The following is a 23,846-nucleotide window of genomic DNA, read 5'->3' on the forward strand; positions in this document are numbered from 1 at the left end:
TAATGAATAGCCCATCACAGGCAGTGGAGTGTCATATTGCTCCAGTAAGAGCACAGAGGGAATAAGATAGGACCATGATTCTGCATGTTACCGCAGAACTTAAGTTTTCTTTTAGACATTGTGGAGAATTAACAAACAAGTTATAAAGGAAAAGTTAGGGGGTATAAGGGTCATTATAGTCCAGGGTAGAGAACAACATTGTTAGGGTCTGAGATGTGCCTGTAAACAGCGTGATACTGAGAGTTTTCTCCGTGGAAATACCTCAAATGGAGCACACTGCAATATTAAACCTCTGAGAAGAGAGGCGGTACAGTGCTCCTAGAGATTTTATTTTTAAAACCAACTTCCTATAAAAGTCACTTGTTTCAAGCATATTACAATCCGGGGTTTTCACAACCCTTCCTCCAATCTAACAAAGGAAAAAAACCCCCAAAACAGTCAAGTACGGGGTCTGGCACTGGAAACAGCATACAAGAGAGTCAGAAATTACACAACAGGAAACTTCTTTGTTCCAAATTACAAGGGACAATTGTCCCTTAATTGGCTTTCATCAGTATCATTTAGGAAAACTATTAAACCTGAGATTTTGGCAGCTTTCTTTAAAGTAAGCAATCCAAAAGGTCCCTGTCAGACTCTATTGCCAGCCCCCTCTTTCCACCATTTCTCTTTTCAGCCCAACCTTTGAACAATCATTAACTAAACTCTGGTCTTTCTTCTGGGTGGATTATATCGATTTTTAAGAGTCTACATGGCACCCAAACATTTGAACCACAAATAAGGAGAAGGATCACTAGTACAGAAATACTTTCTGAGCTTCAACATCCCTCCCCCCACCCCACTTTAGCTCTGTGATATTCCCAGAAAAGCCACCTTCTAAAAATTATTCAGGCCAGACTTTTCAGTTTTGTTTTTTAAAAATAATTTTGGATGGTTTAACATTAGACACCTGCAGCCTGGTTTTTCCAAAGAATGTTGAGTACTTTGGGGGGGGGGGGGGAGGGGAAAGAGGACACATACCTAAAGCTGCCTATGCAAAGTTGAGGAGCACTTTCAAGAATTTTAGGACAGAATACCTGAAAAACAGTCCACAGCAGCTGCAGTTAGTTCTGTGGCAACCCACTGCAGGTAGACGCATAACAGTGGGAATCTGTCCATTTTCTTTAAAAGACCACTATGAACAAAAGCCCCTAAGCCTTTGCCAAAAGAAATGAAGCCCATAATGCTGAAAACCACCAGTATGTGTCTATTATTATGATGGTGAACATCAATATAAGAAAGGAGAAGATTTTGTCAAGGAAATGGATTTCACAGTCCATATTCCACTAGCTTGTTGTATTAAAAATTAACTAGCTAGCTGAGGTTTCAAACAGAGGGTAAGTTTTTTCAGCTGGTGAAGATCACATCTTTCCCTGCCTGAAATGGTGCAACTACACGCCTTGCTGGCCACCAGTGGTTGAAATCAGGGTTTATTCTCAGAATATTAAAGCCTCTCTCTAGACTGCATTACAGTATTAAGCAACATATGTCATCATATACTCCTACTTCACTTTTTAAGAGTATATTCAGTACAGTCCCTGGGAGTAAAGGAGTGAAAGGGTGGGGAGGGGCAAAGCCACTGATAAACAGATACATCTTCGTGTTTTTGTAGGGAACAGAAGTGTAATCTAAAATGACATGCATAAAGCAAAAGCAGACAGGTGTAGAAGCATGTCAAGTTAGCACCTTTGTTGTTTGCATCTGATCTTGATAAGACAGTTGTCTCCATTTTAAAATTCCCTTCTCATCCTCAAAGACAGGAAGTGATATAGTCACATGAAACACAACTGTTCAAATTCAAATAGAAAAAGAACTTAAAAAACCCAAACAAACATGAAGAGGCAGATACAAGCCAGTCTGGCAGATTTGTGTTTTTTTTTTTTTATAAATCTTAGAGAGAGTTAAAAAATACCCAAAACAAACTGCACTGTAGTAAAAAAAAAAATCAAGCTCAAAAGGTAGTCACGAAAAATAAAGACTGTATTTTTCCTCCAAAGATCAAAATTATAACTAGTCTAAAGACATTCATGTCAGACAGAAGTTCAGTGTCCAGAATGATTTTTTTTGTAATACAAAAATCAGATACTGCAATATTGTTTCTGCTCAAGAATCCCCTTTGCTTAAACTGCTGAATTGTTCCCCCAACAATTTTTGTGAGTAACTTGCTTTCTCTACCACGTACAAACAATTCTTTCTCCACCCTCAGCTCATCTAAAGCTCTTCTTTTGTCCTGGTTAGTTTTGTTGCATGTTCCTCTACAAATTTACTCAAATGCTCTAAGTCTCTATTCCCGCCTTCAAATTTAATAGGATGCTTTTTGTTGTTGCTGGGAGCAAAATAGATGGTGGGAAATCCTTCCACTTTGTAGTGATCACTTGTCACGTCATTGGCAGTAGCATCCATCTTGGCAATGACTAGGTTTTTCTGATTCTTATATTTTTTAGCCAGCTCAGTGTATACAGGTTCCAGTTGCTTGCAGTGTCCACACCAGGGAGCATAGAACTCTATTAGGACATCAGTCTTTGGATCCATTACTATGGTGTCGAATGTTTTACCAACCACAATCTTCACAGGCCCTTTGTTATTTTTTGGTACTGGCTGGGATTTCACAATAGGTTTCAGTTTTCCTAGAAAAACAAAACAAAACAGAAAGTGAAGTCAACAAAAAAAAGATGCCACCATTAGACTGAATTAAGTCTCCCCTAGAGATAGGCTTTAATATTCTGAGGATAAATCCTGATTTCAACCATTGCTGGCCAGCAAGGAGTGTAGTTGCACCAGTTCAAACAAGGGAAGACGTATGCTTCACCAGCTGAATAAACTTACCCTCTGTTTGAAACCTGGGTTAGCTACTTAATTTTTAATACAACAAGCTGGTGGAATATGGACGGTGAAATCCATTTCTTTGATGAAAATCTTTTCTTTTCTTATATTGGTGTCCATCACCATAATAATAGACACATACTGGTTCATTATTCATAGTCATTGCTAGTATAAAGGACTGCTGTCATTTGAACATACATATTTCATGAGCAAGTATAAGAAAATTTGAGGCTTTCAAGTGACTGACAGACAGTGTGTTAGTACATAGCTAGAATTGTCTAGGTGCCACTGTGAGCAACACACAGTTAACCAAGATACAAATGCAAGAAAGGGGCAAGAGATAGCTATCACCTGTCTAACACAAAGTTCTGTTTCAGAAACAGATCCAGGAGGAGGGGTGTGGTGGGGAAGAACCAGGACAAAAACACCTAACCACCACCAAAACAAAACCCCCCCAAAACACAACCTGCCTCCATATGCACACAGTCCCTTTGCCACCCCCACAGATCACCAACCCTGTGTTTTGGGGTTTTTACCTTTTTTGAATGCCAAAATGAATTCCCTGAGCACATCAGAGTCAAACTCCTCTGGTTCCATGGCATATTTCTTGCCACCTTCATCAAGGATTGCAGCGTTAATATCTTCCCCACTGTCAATCAGCCCCAGATCCTTTATTTCAGAAGAATAATCTTCCTCATCAGAAATGGCAAAAGTATATTCAGGGAAGTCTTTGGCCACCTCTAAGACTTTGCTTCTCCAGAACTGGGTAGCTGAAATCATCAGAACACAATAGGATTAGCAATTTCTCTCTTCTCCAAAGACAATTATTTTGGGGGACGCTCACAAGAGTTAAACTCACCAACACGATAATCAAAACTAAAGTCTACAGTATAGTAGACAACCACAAGAGGACGCTTAGCATATCTCTTAGCATCATTGGAGGTCTTGCGATGACCAACTAGTGGCAAAGCATGTTTTGCCACGTGATCCTTTATTTCAGACCCATCAGTAGAATCCTGTTTAAAATAAAAAGAGTGCTGCACTTAGCTTAAATAAATGAATAAAATTTCAAGTTGTATATATCTATTATAATACAGACTTATTTTGTATATAAAACATGCACAATAAGTCTCTGAGGTCCTTGAACAGGAGAAGTAGGTTCGGTGTGGCCTCATGAAGCCTTTGGACATGGAAAAGGCACAATTAAAGTGATTTCATGTCATTTTAGGAGGCAAAAAAAGCTGGTTCCATTCTCACTTGTGTAAGTAATAGGAGTAACTCCATTGAGGTCAATGAAGTTATACCAGCATAAAACCAGAGTGAGGACAAATCAGTCCCAATGTAACTAAAACCAAGCCAAAGTAACAGTTAGGGTCTGATCCAAAGGCCACTGAAGTCCATGGAACGATTCCCATTGGGGGCTTGGATCAGGCCCTTATAATCTTAAGGAAATATCTAAATTAACTGGACTATTAAATTCCAGTTGGAGGATATGAACTGCTCATGTGTATGAATGAAAAGGGTCTTCATACATACTTGTAATCAAGCAAGCAGACTTCATTTTCCCTAATAGCCTAGAAAACTACTCACTTTAAGATCCAAAACATTCATTTTGGGCTCATGTTTTGACTGAAATTTTTCAGGTTGCATGACCACCAGTTTTCCAGGAGTCACTTTCAAGAATTTTGCGATCTCATTGCTGAAGGTGTGGTGAAACTTGTAATCTTCTCTTAGGCCATTAGCTGAGAAATTAAGGTGGGGGGAAAAATAATTAGCAACTAAAAGCTACTGCACCTGAGGGCTTGTTGACACAGCCTTGCAATTTGGACTATGGTGTGTACCAAAGTGCTGCACTGTAACTCCCCCATGTGGATGCTACAGACATGAATTTAGAGGCTCCTAGTTTGCATTAACTTAATCCTCTTCAAACAGGATTACATTAATGCAGATTAGGAACCTTTTAGGTCATGCCCACCGCAGGTTTAAACTAAAACTAGTGTAAAATGGTGAATTCTCTGTAACTTGGAAGTCTTTAAACAATGGCTTAAAGGACTTCAGTAACTCAACCAGAGATTAGGACCCTGCCACAGGAGTGGGCAGGTGAGGTTCTGTGGGCTGCAATGCGCAGGAGGTCAGACTAGATGATCACGATGATCCCTTCTGACCTTAAAGTCCATGAGCATCCAGAGTTACAACACAGCATTTTTTGGTACCCCGCCCTCCATCCCCTCCCCCCCCATAATCCAAACTTCAGGGCAGTGTAGACATAGCCTAAGATTAAAATCCTTAAACTCTAGTTTACAGAAAATCTCCCCTTGCCCCAAGATTTGGAAAGTAGTAGCATCTTAGAGACTAAACTTTTAGAACTTTATACTGCCTCAGGTATTATTATATTTCCAGCCACAGGTGAGACTCTGCAGACAAATTCAGCATGTAACTTGGACGGCACTTCACCTGAAATCTCCCCTGAAATTTATTCTAGTATTCCAAAACCCTGAGCAACTTCAAATAGCAGCTTTATAATATTTATTTTAATATATTTTGGAATAGGCACCTTTCAAAGTAATGTTTCTGGCTCTCTCCCAAATGAGAGACAGTGCAACAGTTTGCTGTGTTGGAATGGCCAGATTAATTGTGAAGCTGTACTGCCATGCTGGTGATCAGAACAGCAAGAGCTAACAGGTATGCTTTGCCATGAGGAGAGGAAAAAGGGCATGTCTTGCTGCTCTCTATCCTCCTCAGGTGGATGCTAAGAGGGGCACTGACTGGTTCTAATGATCTGTGTCCAGCCTTCTCCACCAAAGGGAGGGAGGCAGAAATGCTTAGCCTCTTGTATATTTAAATACTGCACTCCTCCCAGAGCACTGAATAGGAGTAACTGGATTGTCAATGATCTGCATGGAGGGACTGGAGAGAAGTGCACCCATCCTCAATACTTCCCCCTTCCTCTTCACTCCCAGCCACCAAGGTAGAGCCCCTATTCTTCAAGCTTCTTCTCCCTCCCCTGAGGAAAATAAGGCCCTTCCCACCAGTCTGCGCCCTTTGCGCCCACGACTTTGAGCTTCCTCTGCGCCCCACTGCCCCCACCCGGTGCTCATACACCCCAACTCATTAACTGCCTCTCAGCTACCAGCATTGCCTTTCCACACACTCCTCCTGCTGGTTCTGTATCAGTTCTTCTCCCACACCTGGCCTGACTTCCTATTGCAGCCATACAGCCGGCTTCTTCCCACTGGCTCCCTACTCAAGGAAGTATGAGGCAAGTGTCATCTGGAACAGTCAGGAGGGAGGCAGCAGACGTCAGGAGGGCAGGCAGGGGAGCGGAGAGGTCAGGATTGGTCTCTCTCAAGAGTCTTAGAGTACGTCAGCTACCAGCAGATAGAAATCCTCCCTCTTTCCCTGGCGTAACGCACCCCACAGTTGTCCCTAAGTATTACGAAATAGCTAGTCCTCAGAGGACCTCTACCTGAGTGTTTGCCAGTTTCCTAAGGATTAAAGATAAACTAAAAAGCTAAAATAAAAATTAAACTCAGAGCAGAAATAGGTGAACACTCCCGCTAGGCAGTCCATGGGAGAACACAGAAATGCCTTTAGCTTAGTATTTGAAAAATATAATTTACCAGCATCTTGATACAGCTGATAGGCTTTGTCCGTCTCTCCATTAAAGATGCCAATGATTATGACATCATCACCATCCTTCAGAAATTCTTGTACCTGTTTGGTAGCCTGAATCTGTTTGGATGGAGGACCAGCCTGGTCAATCATGTAGTCAACAATACCTGGGACAAAAACGAAAAAAGTTACTCAGAAGATTTACTTGAAAGCAAGGTTCAGGTATTGTGCCTCTGAAGCAATTTCAGTCTTGCAAAAACCACATTTCAGTTGGAGATCAAGCTTTCTAAACAGATGTACTACAGCAACAAACAACAACAAAAATGCTGAATGATCAAGATTTAGGCCCTCTAATTTCAGGTGTTCAATTTAAGACTGCTTTTCAGAAGAGCTGAGCAACTGCTATTTCTACCAAATTCAATTGATGTTGCAATAACTTGCCTCTTCTGAAAATCCAAGCCCCATTTATTTGAAATTGAGCATCCAAAACACAAGAGACCAGCTGAAAATGCCGATTTTAATTCCTCCTGGGTTTTAACCTGGTTAAGAACAGCACTCACTGTCAGCACTTAAGTGAGACATCTCTGTGTAGTGGAATGGCTGCCCATACTGGCAGTGCTGTGTCATCTATATATAACTTCTTGTTTTTGTAAACTGGTTTGAGTCGTATCCCATATGAAAAGGTGCTATAAGTAGAGCCCTACCAAATTCATGGTCCATTTTGGTCTACTTCACGGTCATGAGATTTTAAAAATCATAAATTTCCTGATTTCAGCTATTTCAAATCTGAAATTTCAGAGTGTTGTAACTGTAGGGATCCTGTCCTACAAAGGAGTGGGGCGAGGGGAAGGTCACAAGGTGATTGTGGGGGGGGGGTTGTGGTACTACTACCCTTACTTCTGCGCTGCTGTTGGTGGAGTGCTGCCTTCAGAGCTGGGCACCCGGCCAATAGCCGCCACTCTCCAGCCACTCCGAAGCAAGAGTGGCAATACCACAAACCTCTTAAAATAACCTTGTGATGACCCCCCCCCTCGCAACTCCCTTTTGGGTTAGGACCCCCAATTTGAGAAAACGCTGGTCTCCACCATGAAGTCTGTATAGTATAGGGTAAAAGCACAGAAAAGAACAAATTTCACAGGGAGAGGTCAGATTTCATGGTCCCTGGTGCATTTTTCATGGCCGTGAATTTGAGAGGGCCCTAGTGATAAATCCGAGGGTTCTGAGAGATTCAGTTAATCCTGTTAACCTAAGCAAAGGAGAGAATGCAGTTTTCCATGCCCTATCACTCCAGCTACACCAACAGCAGAATTTACACAAGATTTTTTCAAAATGTTTGTGGTTCATCCTTCCCTCCTCCCCAGCCCCCGCAATTCTAACTCAAAATAGTAAGACCCATTACCATATTTTTCTCGTGGGCCATTGTAGTCAAAAGGCTTGCCCTTGCGGAAGATTTTCAGAGTTGGATAGCCAGAGACGTCAAACTTCTTTGCGAGATCTGTTTCAGCAATGGCATCCACTTTAGCTAGAGGAATTGGGGGGGTGCGTTTGCTGAGCTCTTGGGCAGCTCTCTCATACTCTGGAGCGAGCTTTTTGCAATGTCCACACCTAAACGAAAAAAAAAGGGGGGGGGGCGGTGCACGATATTTTAAGGATAACAATATCTAGTATGTGCTTCTTACCTTCTAGGCGTGTCAAGTGGGGAAATTCACATTTCCAGAATGGAAAATAATTAGGGATGTTACATTCTTAATTTTTTCCCCTCTTAGTGACTCTTCAGAGAGGTGCTTTCTTAATGAAGGCTGTACCTGACTTGGTTCCAACCACATCATGACATGCCCTTAGCCTATTAAAACATGGAATATCTCAGGGAGGATAAGTTGCAACAGAGAGTTACTCCTCTAGCTTTTCACCTGCTGAGAACTACATCTCAGCAATGGATTAAGTTTTGAGTTTAAAGTGACCAATGATTTTGTCATAGCCTGTGACGAGGGAAAAAACCAAACAAAACACCAAAGCTACAACAAATAGCAGCTAACTTTTTCCTCAACAGATGCTCAAGACTGGAGTAACGGGGGTGATAAAAGCCAGAAATGCATCATGTTATAGTGTTACCAAACACTATGCAAATATCTCCAATGCTACCTCCCCACCCCCTTTCATGAGGAAGAGCTCTTTAAACTATCAAGTTCAGTTGTACGGGGAGACTTGGCACTGGGTTGCAAAAACCCTGGGTAACACGGTATAAGGAGAATTCCCTTTTAAATACACAACTCATTCAAAACAGAATACCATTCTAAGGATGCAGTCAAGCAAACAAGCCATTTTAAGAAGGAATAGGTTTATAGGAAAACTAAATTCAACAGGTGGGGGCCGCTAGCTGCCCCTTCCTTTCAGTTTCATAACTATGCCACATCTACGAAAGAGGACAAATTTGCATTTTGTCTTACCACGGGGCATAGAACTCCACCAGCATTATGTCAGCATCATTCACTACTTCATCAAAGTTATCTTGGGTCAACACCAGCGTAGCTTCTGGAGGAGGGGTCCAATTTGGATCAGAAACCTCTTTAACTTTAGCCACAATTGCTGAAAGACAATTGAATACACAAGTTCGTAATGCTGCATATCCATGACACCTGTATCTTTCCTAGTGCTGTAGCGTCAGTCTATGAAGGAGATTTGAGGTCACCAAGAATTTGAGACATGAGTGACTTGAGTATTGTCTTGGATTGAGCAGATGGCTAGGACCAAGGAACTCCTGAATTCTAATACCAGCTATACCCTTACTTGTTTGGGCTCCTTTTGTGCCTTACTCCTTGTTAATGGACACCGCAGAAATGCAAACAATAAACAAGAAGTCAGTATTTCAATTCATGCTCCTCTAGATTTACAGAGTGCAAATACAGGACATTGCAACAAGTTATTTCAGTGTCTCCTTTTCTTATTGAACATTTTGAAATGACAGCTCTGGAACAGCGAGCTTTTCTCCCAGCCTGGACTGAAGTACATAACATCTCCTTAAGTGTCAAATAAGTAGCACCTTCACAGCCATTGCCAATATACCAGTACTGATACTACTGTTAGCTGGCCTCACTCAGAGCATGAAAGAGTACCATTTTAACAGCCAAACTGCTGTACATTAGTAAATTGGTGCGGGTGAGCGAGACTCCATTGGATATCAGTGACATCCATCATCTGGTGAAGTCATACCGTAACATGAAGCTGTTCTAAAGGCCCTAAAAATAAATAAATAAATAAATAAATAAATAAAAATAATCTTGGCCTTAACATTCCTCTTTAACTGAAATGAAGGTGTTGTGCACTCAGGAACAGACCATACAAATGGATCAGCACGTTTAAAAAGCTCCACTTAAGTTGTAAGATGTTACTTCACCCTTCCATTCGCTTCATTACACTGAACTCAGAGAGAGCACTGCTTACCATCTTCTGTTCGGGATCCATCATAATCAACTGCCTGCCCCTTCTTCAGAATTTTGATGGTTGGGTAGCCGCTAACATCAAAACGACCTGCCACAGCAGTGGCTGCAGTAGCATCTATTTTGGCAACTGGAATGGGAGGATCATTTTCCTTCAGAGTTTTGGCTATCTTTTCATATTCTGGAGCAAACTGCTTGCAGTGCCCACACCTGTAAAATCAGAGACATGAACTTGGAGGTATATTTTGCTACTCTGCATTTCCACAGAGGACCTCAGAATTAGTGAGATATTTTTCTTGCTATGATTTCAGATCAGAATAGATAAGAGTGTCCAACTGTATTGTTTTAGTAACGTTTGCCCCTGCTATACATAATCTCTCCAGTTCTTACAGTCACATCGGTTACCATAAGATAGTTAAACTCAGGATACTGCCCTTCCTCACTATGGAAAAAAGAAAGCTCTCTCCCTCTTTCTTTATGTATATATTTATAATAGCACACAGTATAGATGTAAGATTTCCATTAACACCAGCCAGAGGACTAAATCCCTAAAATTTCCCATCAGCATTTTACTCATGTCAAGTTCTTTATCCCGATCATAATCTAGGAATCTTGATAGGGCTTATCTTTATGATCTGTAGGGTCACTTATGAATGGGTTGGAATGAGGTAAGGAAGAGAAGTGAGAGTTGCCTCTTGGTGAGATGGGAAGGGATCAGGCCACTCCATGAGTTGCAAATCCAAGCTGTTGCTTGTGCATAAAAGGTGACATTTTTTCAGGTGAAGCAGGATAAGGAGACAAAAAAATGAACTATATTGCACAAAGTGGTTTTAGAATGTTGCAGCCGAGACAGGGGAAAAACCACACAACACACAAAAACGCAGTCAATACAGCAAATAATTTTTAAACTGCTGTGCATGTGTGGGTCCACCAGAAGAGAGAATGCAACAGTCAAGTTCGGTGATCAGGTTGTCAGTGGACAGCTCTTGTCTGAAGCGAGAGCAGAAAGGGTGGTGAGCATTAGTTGAATCAACGGTCTGATCTAGTATGACAGGTCTCACTCCTATCTTGGAGTCCAAAATTATTGCTGTACTTGCCCACCCAGTAACTACATTAACATTATTTAACTGATACTGTAAAGTACTTTTGAATGGTAAGATTATTAAGAAGTGCTATCTACATGGAAGTTCGAGGCTCTGACCTTCAGCCATAGTTTCTATTATGACCTCTGTTTTTAATATCAAGAAACATTTATGCTTTGATTTGAAGTTGTCCACGCCTGAAGAGGAGTTTCAGAAAGTTTAAGATCCATTCAGCTATTTTTGAGTTAAAAGGCAACCAACTCCTCCTGTCGACCTCCAAACCACTCCACTGTAAAAACCATAACTGCTATTTGAATAAGGCTACAGCAGAACAGAACTGTGAACCCTGGCATAGATGTAACCATCATGAAAGACTTTGGGTGAAATCCGGACCCCCACTGAAGTCTTTTGCTAAAGCCATAAGTAATGATTGTGGGAGGGAAATAAAGACAACTGTGTGAGCATACATGCATGGGGGACCACTATGGAGCATGTTCAATCATCAGCTAAGAAGAAATAAAAGTGGTCTAATAGAGTCCCATCCACCTATGACATCATTGCACACCCTCTCTGTCTGGCCATCCTAGAAATCCATACAGGGGCTGGGGCTGCTGGGACAGCCTGCATGACAGAGAGTGTCTTATTTCCATAGGGAAAACACTATCTTCAATCAGTTTTGTTTAGCATCAAGGCCAGGTGAAAAAAGTTAAAAGAAAAAAAAAGTGTTTCAATGTTTTCCATTACAAAGATATGACCATCACATACGTAACTATGCCCTACAAAAAAAAAATTGCAGGCAAATTACAGCTAAAAGGGTGGGAACTCATCCCTTCCTGATTCTATTCAGATATTACATGATGGAAGCCAATATAAAAAGCTAGATGGGTTCATCTAAATGCTAACTGGGACCAAATTTTCAACGTTAACACTAAGCAGAGACCATCTTTCTCACTCAAAAAAAAGTGTTTTGCATTTAATTTCCTTGGCTGCTTTTATGTTAATACACTGTTAAATTACAGTTTAAAAAAATAAAATCACAGAGTCAGGCAATGCAAAAGGTTCCTGCAGCCATGCTGACTCAGCATCTTGCGAACAGTTTCTGTTCCTATGTTTTCCTTTTCTTTAGTATATTACTGTTCGTGGTGTAAAATGCACTAGATTAAATATATTGGCCTAAATTCTGTTTCCAGTTGTATCAATATAAATCCAGGATAACTCCTCTGAGTGCACCAGAGTTACACCAATACAAATCGAGTATTTGTAGAACTGGACTACTGAGATGTACAGCAAAATGCTGTTAAAAATGCCAACCTTATGTGGGCCAATTTTCAGTTATACCATATCCCTATTACACTGTTCCACCAATGTCAAGTGGCCTTAAAGCAGGCAGAAATAGCCTCATGACAATACCCTCGAACAGGGAGCTCCCCAACCAGAGCAGCACTGGTGTAAAGGGCATGTCTTAGCCCTGTTCCCAGCCCCCAATGGAGGGGGATGATCAAAGACTGGCCAGAGCACACTGTATTATGGCTACTTTCTGCTTCTCAGGGCCACGGAGAACCAAGGGAAGCAAAGCCAGCTGGACCTACTTACAGTGAGGAACCCCTGCATGTCTTTGGCATATAGGCAACTATATACAAAGGTAATTTGAAGCTGCCTTTGCCTCCCAATTCAGTCCCAACTCCTGATGCATTAAGGGGGTAACTGAGAAACAGGCCCAGAATCTCTAGCCATTTTCTGATGCTGGGCTGAATTCTGCCTGGACCTTACCTGGCTGTGCAGTGGGAAGGATGCAAGGGGACTTCTCCTTCCTTACTTTCCCACATGATCTACATAAGAGCCAGGCACAATTGCAATGTCTGTGGTCAGAACAGCTCTGTTTCTACTCCCCTAGGGATACACAGTGCCCCAAGAGGATAGAGCCATGGGTCTACCTACGGTGTGATCAGCAGTCAGAAGGAACAGGCTGCAGTTCATACACAGGTGCAGCTCCTGGCATACTCCTAGAGCAGGCTGGGGAAGAGTTCTATCTCCCAGGGGTAGAATGCCTCCCAGTGCTACCCCTGCAATCATGCCGTTCTACGTCACACCTTATTCTAGGCTCTAACTGGCACAATCCAGATCTGTGATTTTATTTATGTAGATTTTCATGTTATTAAGCTGCAAGTGGCAGATCTGTCCATGAAAGCCTTAAGTGGATCTCACAAACCCAGCTGAAATATGTAAACTAAAATAAATTTGACTGACTCCTGAGGAAAGTATTTAATGGAGGCTCGAACCCCATATTCATATCCATTCGGGATAGAAGGGATATTAAAATTCTGCAAGTTTCAAACCTACCATGGTGCATAGAACTCCAACAGCACGGTGTCTTTGTCTGCAGTAAAGGTATCGAAATTTGCATCATTCAGAACTAAAACACCATTTTCTTCTTTAACTTCAGAATCATCATCCTCATCATCTTCATCGTCGTCATCATCGTCGTCAGCATCCTCTTTTGTAATAGATTCTAGAAAAGTGGGGGGAAAAACCAATACAGGTTAGGTTGTTTCAAGTTTAGTGATAAAGCAACACTGTTAGGTTAAAAATTGTATTTTTTAAAAAGTAAATAAAACCCTCTTCAGAATATGATCAGAGAGTGTAACTGATGCAGCTATGTTTGCCAGAGTTTTCAGAGAGCCTGAAACAATAGCTCTGAAGCGGTGTCCTATACATTTCAATGGATGCTAATTCAGATGTCAATGAGGATGACACCTGAAATATCAACACAACTGTTCTTCTGCTCAAAGCGTATAAAAAGAGAAAAGCAAGTACATTATGAATATTTACATCAGCATTTCCTGAAGTGTGGGGCATGCCTCCTTCGGGATGGGTGGGGCAGAGGGAAGAGAGAAACACAAAGAACTAGCCAGGTAGGGAGAGGCATGGAAGACATATAAATTAGGATCTAAGTCTTTAATACCACATGGTGAGGTTATGGTGGGTGAGTGTGAAATTGTTTTCATTTAATTTTTCCCCCAAAGTATGGGAAATGCTGATTTTATTCTTGCATTTGCTCACTGAAATTATATTAGTCAGTTTCACTTTCTCGTTCTCAGTTCAGGAGATTGTTCAATCCACAACAAGATTTTCATTACATTAAAAAACAAAAACAAAAAAAAACCTCCCCAAATCCAACACTTTTGGAAATTTTATCTAGATACAATGGTTTCAAAGACTTTCTATGTGTTGCACCCATCATGGCCTTGCTCCTGCATTGGGATCCTCTAGTGCAAACCCGAGTCCATGTGGGGTCCCCATAAATGTGCTGGATATAGTAAAATTCTGTGTGATAATGTAGACAAATCTGAATAAACAAAGAGCTTTGATTTTGGCCTTGAATTACCTGACAGTTTTTAACAATGATGGAAGAGAGCAAAAGACTAACTCAGATCACCACTCTGGATATAACCTGAAATTAAGGCGCTTGTTTGGATTTACACTAAGTATAATTTGACCTGCTGATTATGCTGTTGCCAACTTCAGGATAAATGGGCAATATACCAGCTAAAACATTACAGCTTTCATCAATTCAGTGTTTATTCAGAGTGCTATTTTAAGAGTGAATGTATCTGAAGCATTTCCCCCTTGTTTAACTATTTTGTTTTAGGACGCAACCATGATTCAGGCCATAGAACTTACTAAATAGCCCTCAAATCTACAGATATTGGGGGAGTGGAGGAGAGAAGCAAGCAGCCATTCAGTCCTGGGTGAAGGTTGTCCTAGCTTTGGTTTGTGTAGGTTATTTCCACTGCCACATTCATTGTTGGTTTGGAATTAAAGATGTCCCGTCTCGTGAAGAAGCCATTTGAGGGATCAAACCACACCAGCATCAGATAACACTCATATCATTCAAGAAAAAGTAAACCTTACTGAAGAACTTTCAGAGAGTTAATTTAATAGAACAAGCACTAACAAAGCCAAAGCTCTTATTAATGGCAGGAAAAAGTATTGCCACTGGAGAGCCCACATTATTAAAAAGATTATTAATTTCCTCACCCATGTAGTGGTGAATGTCCAGTCAGCTTGTCAACAAACAGATCAGCATGTAATAAGACAAGAAACCATCTAGGTACCTAGCCAAACTTATCTGTTCCGGGCAGGATTCCCAGCTAAGAAAATGTTCTGGCTGCAACTAGAGTTTGTGCACCCAGGATTAAAGAAACACATGATGGCTAATGGGCAAGGGAGTGGAATAATGGACTACGTTCTTTTCTCAGTTATGTAAGTCCACTGATGGCAAATGAATTACTTGGATTTTCAACAGTGTAACTGAAAGCATAACTGGACCAGAGAGCAGTAGCTTCTAGGGCCACAGGAGGTAAGTTTTACTGCAGGGAGAGTGGCATCGCTCAGTAAGTTTATCCTGTTTTTACCTCCCCCACAGCCCCACAGCAGTTTGTATTTCAGGTGGATGTGTGTTACTTTTAATTAACATTCAGCTTTAGAGGGTATCTGATACCATAGCTTCTGATGAAATGAGTGCTTGCGGGAGCCAGAAGGCTTGCAGAGGTTATCTATCTTAAAGGAACAAACATCTGGATGCAGATTAAGTTTCTTTAATCAACACCGACTACTGTTTCACTTGCTCTCAAGTGGCAACTGCAAACACTGATTTATAATTGGTCAATGCACTTGAAAAACATGTTATTACTTTGTATTTCTAAAGCATTTCCCCACACAGATCCCAAAACACTTAAACATGAAAAAAAACTCAAAGCATTCCTGAGAGTTAGAAAGTCTTACTATATCCATTTTATAGATAGGGAAACAAAGAGGTGCAAAGAATTGGATTTTCAGAGCTGCTTAGCACCCAAGTTTCCAGTAAACTTGTGAACAGAAGCTGCAAGTAACAAGTTTAAAAAAAACAAACAAACAAAAAAACACAGGTCTGCACGGGTGTTGAGGTTGTTCATCATTTTTGAAGCAAGTCACTCAAAACTGGATTTTCAGGTCACAATGAAATTCTGTGATAGAAATGGGAAGTCAGTTGAGGACTCCAAGCCTTGTCACTAACCACCAGACTCCTCTGTGTACCATTGCTTACTTATACCCATCCATCACCCTATAGGTTGCAAAGTCAAGCATTCAGAGTTCAATGTCGAATTAATATTGCCTCCACAAAATGAACTCACAAGAACATGGAAGTTTTGCATGAGTAAGAAGATAAAAAGTCCAGACCTAGTACTACTAGTTTATTAAATGGAGGTCTAATTTTACTGCAGCTTCTGTAATTACCTCAGTATCCTTAAAACGCTTCATAGCTTTCTAAATAAGTACTCCTTGATAGACGCCACAGATCATTCTACACTGCTGACAGTAATATTACACTACTTCATTCCCTTGCCTCTTTTTCTTCACTGTCAGAAACACAAAAAAGCATCATATTCCGGGTGGATAAAAAATAATGGTGCTCCCCCAATCAGATTTTCTTTTGATTTTGTTATTTAAATTAGAATACGTTTTTCTTTTTTAAAATAAACCGGTTTTGTATTAAATTCAGATTTCATTTTAAATATGTTAAGGTCTAAACTAATTAGGTCTCTTAAAATATGTAAATAAAAATAAATATGCTGAACCCATGAGCTTCTATCAAAAACTTTGAGTTCAAGGCTGCTTTTCTATATAAAGAAAGAATCGGGGACAAACATTTAACTTTTGAGGTCAGCTTTATAAATTTGGCACAATAGAGCAGCCTATGTAACTTAGGAGACTCATTTTTAGGAGACTTAGGCAAGGGCATATTTGAAAATTTTCCCAGGCTGACCTGAAACAGCCAATTTAATTCACTGACTAGAGTTAACTTCTCAGTTTAATAAATCATTTAGTTGTAAATGTGAAACTCGTTTTGATAAGAGAATTTTATGTATTCAAAAAGTTTAATGTTTTGTTTAATAAAAATAAATTTTATATGCTGTTGTGTGTTTAAATTCTAGTTGCCATCTTACTGCAGCTGGACACAAATCAAGATAAAGTTAATTACTCAGTAAATAAGCAATATATCATTCACCCTCTTCTAACATAACATCTCTACCCCAATATAACACAACCCGATATAACATGAATTTGAATATAACGTGGTAAAGTAACGCTCGGGGGGGCGGGGGCTGCACACTCCGGCAGATCAAAGCAAGTTCGATATAACATGGTTTTACTTATAACGTGGTAAGATTTCTTGGCTCCTGAGACAGTGTTATATCGGGGTAGAGGTGTATTAAAATGTACAATTAGGAACCTGAAAATATTAAGCTATATAGTTGCTTAAGTTAGTGTACCCTCCTAGGTAGCAAGAAGATGTGCTAAATCTAGTGTAAAGGCTCTATTTAGTTGTAAAAAACATTTTTAATGGCTATACCAAAACAATAAGAATGCACTTTTCTTTATAAAATAACTGAAGTACAACAGAAAATGTTGATTAAAAAGAAATCCCTGATTCAAATCAATCCACCTCTTGCACTTTCAAGAGTAGACTTATAATTCGTTGGTAGTAGAGTTTATCTACTTTTGCTGCTAGTTTCACTAGTGTCATTGCTTCTTAAGAGTGAATTGAGTGTCATCCTTCTGAAACTGAGAGCAGACTTGAAGGTAAAGACCTGCATTCCTGCCATCAGAAAACTGAAGGAACTGAAAGACCAGTAGAAGCTTCTACCTGTTATCATGATTCATACCTTCCTTTTCCAGAGTCTGAAAATCTCTACCATTCTCTTGTCAATTAAAAGGGTGTAGTAGAATGGAAAAAAAAAAAAAAAAAAAAAAAAAAGATGTGATGCAAAAACAACACCGACACACACAGCCCAGCAGATGAAACTAAGTTAGAGATTTACATTTTTAAGAGTCAGGTGCCCTGACAGTTACAGAATGAGGCTAGTCTATTGAGTGACTACAGCTGAAATTGCAGAAGTAGCAAATAAATATTTGCATATAAAGACAGAGGTCTGTGTGGAAGGAAAAAGAGAAATAGCTATAATAAAATTTAAGTCTATGTTTTTCTTTAAGCTTCCTGCAAAAGAAATTGATGAGGCAGTTAAAACAACAAATTTTGTTTAAAAATAAAACCTCACACAAGCAGTCACACCAAGTGACCAGCAAATTCATCAAGTCATTATTGAGGGTTAAACTCTACCCATATTTATGAGAAGGTAACTTCTGATCACTTCAGTGGGAACTGAGCACACAGAGGATGGAATTTAAAAAAAATAAACTTGTTGCCTCAACCCTGCCACAGGTCTTAAGAAACATACCAGAACATTCATCCCAAGCTTTGGGTGCATCTGAATGATCTTCGTGCATATTTTTGGCTGGAAGTTCGCATAACTGTGGTGGATCACATAGATAATGTCTGCATATTTATCATTAAGGAGCATTTATCAGCAGTAGGGCTATTCAGTTTTTTTTTTAAGTTACATATGGTCCCACACCAAACCCCTGGATCCAAATACTAATGATTTTTGGATCTAGATGCAAATTTCACAGCTGGCTCCATGTCTAAGGTCCTGAATCTGAACCAGACTCCATTGAACTCTGAGGCAGTTCAGTCTTGGATTCAAATCTGAACTTTGGAGCTTGGGCCCTGCTCCAAAATAAATATGCATATGCATAGGAGATGAGGGAAGGACACTCAATGTTAGAACAAAGACAAAATATCTCCCAGAAACTTATTCACCTGAGGAGGATTCTCTCTTCGTTATAATTAAGGCTACGATTATGTCACAGAGGTCTCAGAAGCCAACCTCCAGGACATTTTCTGCCCTGGGGCTGGAACTCTCAGCCAGCCCCACCCTCACAGCTCCTAGCTGTCACAGGTGGACCCCACGCAGCTGCCCAGACCAGCAGGTGGCTGGGGGACTCTGCAGCTACCAGCTGTCTGGGATGAGGGGACCCCACATCAGCCCAGACCCAGGGGCAGCGGGATCCTAGAGCTCCCATGTACCGCATTGATGAGGGACCCAGGAGCCCCAACAGCAGTGGGTGCTGAACCCGCCTACCCCTTTTGTCAGGGATATATTTAGTAAAAGTCAGGGACAGGTCTCAAGCTGCTGTGAATTCTTGTTTATTGCCTGTGACCTGTCCCTGACTTTTATTAAATATATCCCTGACAAAAATTTAGCTTCTGGCCAGAGGGGTGAAAACATTATCTAAGTTATATCTGTTCTAGTTCTTATTGTTTAGATGCTCATGCTACATGTTCTTCTAATGTGATGCAAAAATCAAGGACCTGATAACTTGTAATCATTACAGAGCCTATGGCACTTTTAATGTCAGTCATTCACAATCTTTTCTGTACCTGTGTTCCCTCTTCCATACCAGGATCCACCTGTTACCACCTTCCCATTTAACAACTTAGGAAGAACATGGTGGCTATCACTCCCAGACACGTGGTCACAAGATTGAGCCTGATAAATCCACCAGTAAGAATATTAACCCAGGTGTCCAAGCTGAAGCTCCCAGCAGGAAATGTCATAGCCAAACTACCCCTCTGGTCCCCCTGCAACTTAAACTATATTTAGTATTCTATGCTAGAAAGATCCCTGAAAGACGCCATCTGCTACCACTACATCGAGAACCTCAAGCAGAAGCCGGACCAGGGCAAGTTGTTCAAGGTGTCCAGCAAGTGGGACGCCAGTAATCACTTCCTCCCCGGGGGCAGCTTCACCAGGTTCGCCGACTGACAGTTCATCCACAGGGCCCAACTCAACTGCATTCCCCTCAACGGAGCCATCCGCCATGACAGCCAGGACAAGCACTGCAGGAATTGCGGCTATGTGAACGAGACCCTGCCGCACGTCCTGTGTGGATGCAAGCAGCACTCCTGGCGGCACCACCACAACACCATCCAGAACCGACTAGTGAAAGCCATCCCACCGTCCCTGGGGAAGATCACAGTAGACTCCGCCATCCCTGGGTCAGACAGCCGACTGCGACCCGACATTGTCATGATGGACGCAGAAAAGAAGGTCCTCCTGGTAGATGTCATGGTGCCTTTTGAAAACCGGTCCCCTGCCTTCCACGACGCCCGAGCACGGAAGGAGTCGAAGTATGCCTCGTTGGCTGAGAACTTGAGAGCCCAGGGCTATGAAGTCCAGGTACACGCCCTGATCATGGGAGCCCTGGGCTCATGGGACTCCAGCAACAAGCCAGTTCTGAGAGCATGTGGGGTCGGTCGACGCTACACTCGGCTCATGAGACAGCTCATGGTGTCCGACACCATCAGGTGGCCCAGAGACATTTATATCGAACACATCACCGGACATCGCCAATACCACACTGAGTAATTGAGACAGCCGACCAGGGAAATAACCCACTTCCCTCCCTGAGGGACCAAGGGACGCACCCCACCACCCACGTACCTATCTGCTCCACCGATACTGACTTGGACTCCTTATTCATTCCATGGGTGGTGAACCCGAGCTCATTTATTCACTGACACTTTAAAAACCCTTACACCCCAATCTGGGTCTATGCAGATAATGCGATATGTATGTATCTTTTCATCCTTGCAAATGGTATCTGTAAACCCCCAGAATCCAAGCCTGACCCCAGATGTACAGTACCTTCCCTCAACCTGTGTATATTTCATTTCAAACATTTACTTTAATACATTTTTAAATTCTTCTTCTTCATTTCCCTATACAAACTTAGTTAATGCAGAATAACACTAAGTAACTGCTGTATCCCCAGACACGTATCTGCATTTCAGTGGTGAAAGTAGTGGCTTGAAAATATACCCCTTAATTAATTATCACAAAACCCCTGTGAGATAAGTAAGATCTGTAAAATACCTTGTGGTCCACAGATGAAGGGTATTATGGGTATGTAATGGATTACTATTAAACTAATGCATATCAGAGGAAAATAAACCTCCAGTTTACATATAAAAGTCTTTGATATTGGCAGTGTGGTACTGTACTCCGTACACCAGTCATCTGCAGATAGAGGGCAAAATTCTGGCCCATTGAAGACAATGACAAAGCTCCCACTAACTTCAATGGGACCAGGATATCATCCTGAGATGTTTGAGCAAATACTCTGCAGGTAATAGGGAAATAAACTCTAGGACAGCTGTATTCTGAAAGCTGACCACAGGAAGTGTTCAGGTGAGCAGCCAAGCAGCATGGACAGTGTCATACTAAAGAAGCTTCCTAAGAAAGAGTAAAGGAGTCTCCTGATTGCTTTTCAAAATAAGTAGTAAAACAGAGAGAGCAGAATATACCCTCCCTAGTAAAGTTCTCCTGATCCTCATATAGCAAAGCTAGAGAACCTTAATTGTTGTGTTTCCCTCATGGCCCTAATCTTGTAAATGCTTATGCAGGTAAGTAATTCTACACACCATTACTTTCAATGGGACTATTCATCTGAGCAACTATCTGCAGGATTGGGAGCCAACTGATTATCTCAGAATCTCTGCTCCCACAAAACTACATAGAGCGTCTAACATTTTAGAGGACAAACAAGAAGATTATTGTTTTCATTTGTGTGTGAATAAGGTTTCTAAAAAACTGAAACACCATTTTATATCATGTCCTCAGTCCAATCTAGACTATAAATTATTTCTAATTCAAAGCAGCTTTGTTTCATCTAATTTTGGAAGTGAGGAAATATGCATGGATGACACAGCTACTTAAGATTCAACAAAACAAAATTACAACAGATTATTTGAGGAGCCCAGTCAGAATATAGAGGTTGTAGATATCCTCAGTATTCTGTGTTCCTTTTAATTTTGAAACACTTGTTATTTTTAATGTGAAAGGAGACAGTGAGTACTGAGGATGCTAGCGCTTCATTTTGTACTTTGCAGCAGGAGACAAGAAGAATGAGCTGCAAGTCAAAGTACTAATTTTCATACCCTAGGACAAGTAAAAGCCCCATAAGAATATTAAAACCCTGAAGAAAGCAATCAGCAGAGTCAGCAAATTGTGATGAATTTTTATTAAATCAAAGTAGGCTTTGAGGTCTGTCATTATTTCACTCAAGAAAAAGTTTAAGGGGGAAAAGACCCCCAGAAATTATTCCACACGTCATGAAGTTAATTCTTTCCTATCTCCTATAAAAGCTCTCTTTTACAATGGTAGTTTCTTAATTTGGAAGGTAATAATTTTTAGATAAGTTGCATTAGGCTAACCACTATCACTTCTTATTGATTAGAGGTTTAGACTCATTTCAAGTTCACCTTTGGAAAATAAATGTGCGTGTTTAGAAGAGTACAATTTAATCACCATCAACATTAATTTAAGTAGCAGTTACATATTAAGAAGCGAGAAATTCTTCAAATATAAGAACAGGTATTTCGTGGCATTATCCAGTTAACGTTATGTTAACATTTCAATATGGAGTTGTTTTCCAGGCCATTTAGTTCCTTCAGAAGGTCAAGTGCAATAGTTAGTTCTAGTTATATTAACATAAAAAGATTGAAAAATATATTTTTCCTCTGCCAAAATAAGATTAAAGATATAGAAGTTATGAAATAACTTGTCTAATTTTTAAACCATGTTTACTTTGCATCACTCCCTCAGGACACAATCCTACAAACAGGCTTCATTTACAAACATGTTTGCTGGAATAGGTCTTAGAAATGAAATTCACCCTATCACATAGTATTCACCTAAGATGTTATCCCTCAAAATTCTGAGGCCCTGAGCCTACAACTTACTGTGCACAGACACACTCCTTGTACTGCAATTAAAATCAATGTGCAGTGCATCCATATACATTCAATTGTGGGATTGGCCCTTTAGTAAATGCATAGGCCTCATGCTGATCCTCTGCATTGAGATTAATTTCTCCCTTGGAATTTCTAACCTTATAACTGAGTTTTCGCTTTCAGTGTGAGTGACCCAAGGCAATGAGTTACAGAATACATATCTACAAAGACAGCATAAACAAAGCGCAAAATATTTACACAAAAAGAGAAGAGTCAGTCTTTAGATTTCTGCAATGCAAATAAGAATAGGACACAAGCCAGTTGATCAAATGCGATCAATGAGTTTCATAAATATTGTAAGGGATGTGGCAATTTTATCTAATTTGCAGATCAATAGTCTTTAGAGACTCTGGCAAGCATTTTCCCCATTTAACCTCAGGGCTTTAGGATTACAACTGCCACCTCCTATTTCCAGAGATTTTGGCTTCTTTACACTTTAACCCCTATGATCCTCTAACTACGCTTATTTTCTCATTATTTTTTCCTGCATTTTTTAACATTACTTAACATTTTACTTTTCCACACCGCCTCTAATTCTTTTAATTGCTTACCGACCAGCCCTTGCTTCCCTCCCCCTCCACTAGCTTTAGTCTATTCCTCCTAACTCAACAAGAGATCTCAAACATCTCTAACAGTACCTTCCCAGGGTACCGCAGATTTAGTAGTTATCCTTTACCAACCCCTCCTCCCTTAAATGTTACAGTCCACGACATTCTAACACAAGCCCATTCCCTTTTCAGGCCTGAGACAAACCAGCTCTCATCCACTGCTGCAGCAGAACTCATCACACACTCACCTTCACCTTGTTCTTCTCCTTGGCACCTTGCTAATATAGCAAGCTGAGCCAGCCCCAGCAGGAGCACTAACAGGCAGACTTTACTGACATTCATCTTTGCATGTACTAGCAGTGCCCTAAAAATTGCACCTTCCACCACCTGACTTGCTTTGCGTCTCCCCTTTTCCTTTCCCCTCTTCCTCTTAGGGGGCTGGGCCCACACTACGCCTGCTCTGAGGTGCCTCTCTCCGATTGGCTGCCTCGGCGACCACCAATCACCAGCTGCCACTAGTTTCAGCGGCCCCAGCCCTGAAGCAGAAGGGGAGGGCAGAGGACAAAGAAGA

General features: G+C 40.9%; 1 protein-coding gene across 1 annotated transcript; it reads right to left on the reverse strand.

Moving 5' to 3' along the window:
• Positions 1 to 1,998: 1,998 nt before the first annotated feature.
• PDIA4 (protein disulfide isomerase family A member 4) lies at positions 1,999 to 23,839 on the reverse strand. Its single transcript, XM_050937707.1, has 10 exons — positions 23,524 to 23,839; positions 13,331 to 13,499; positions 9,913 to 10,118; positions 8,919 to 9,057; positions 7,871 to 8,076; positions 6,480 to 6,638; positions 4,450 to 4,601; positions 3,719 to 3,875; positions 3,396 to 3,629; positions 1,999 to 2,663 (listed from the first exon to the last, which is right to left on the reverse strand). The coding sequence occupies exons 1-10, from the start codon at positions 23,615 to 23,617 to the stop codon at positions 2,248 to 2,250; spliced, it is 1,932 nt and encodes a 643-aa protein (XP_050793664.1). The 5' UTR covers positions 23,618 to 23,839; the 3' UTR covers positions 1,999 to 2,247.
• Positions 23,840 to 23,846: the final 7 nt, after the last annotated feature.

This window comes from Gopherus flavomarginatus, chromosome 2 (assembly GCF_025201925.1).
Source record: "Gopherus flavomarginatus isolate rGopFla2 chromosome 2, rGopFla2.mat.asm, whole genome shotgun sequence".
Taxonomy (NCBI): Eukaryota; Metazoa; Chordata; order Testudines; family Testudinidae; genus Gopherus; species Gopherus flavomarginatus.

Bases quoted from the DNA above. Each gene is read 5' to 3' on its own strand.
- PDIA4 (XM_050937707.1), bottom strand. From the start codon at position 23,617: ATGAATGTCAGTAAAGTCTGCCTGTTAGTGCTCCTGCTGGGGCTGGCT. The intron at 9,058-9,912 runs GTAAGCAGTGCT...ATTGTCTTTCAG, and splicing joins TGGATCCCGAACAGAAGATG to CAATTGTGGCTAAAGTTAAA. The intron at 6,639-7,870 runs GTAATGGGTCTT...TTTTTGTCCCAG, and splicing joins TGGCCCACGAGAAAAATATG to GTATTGTTGACTACATGATT.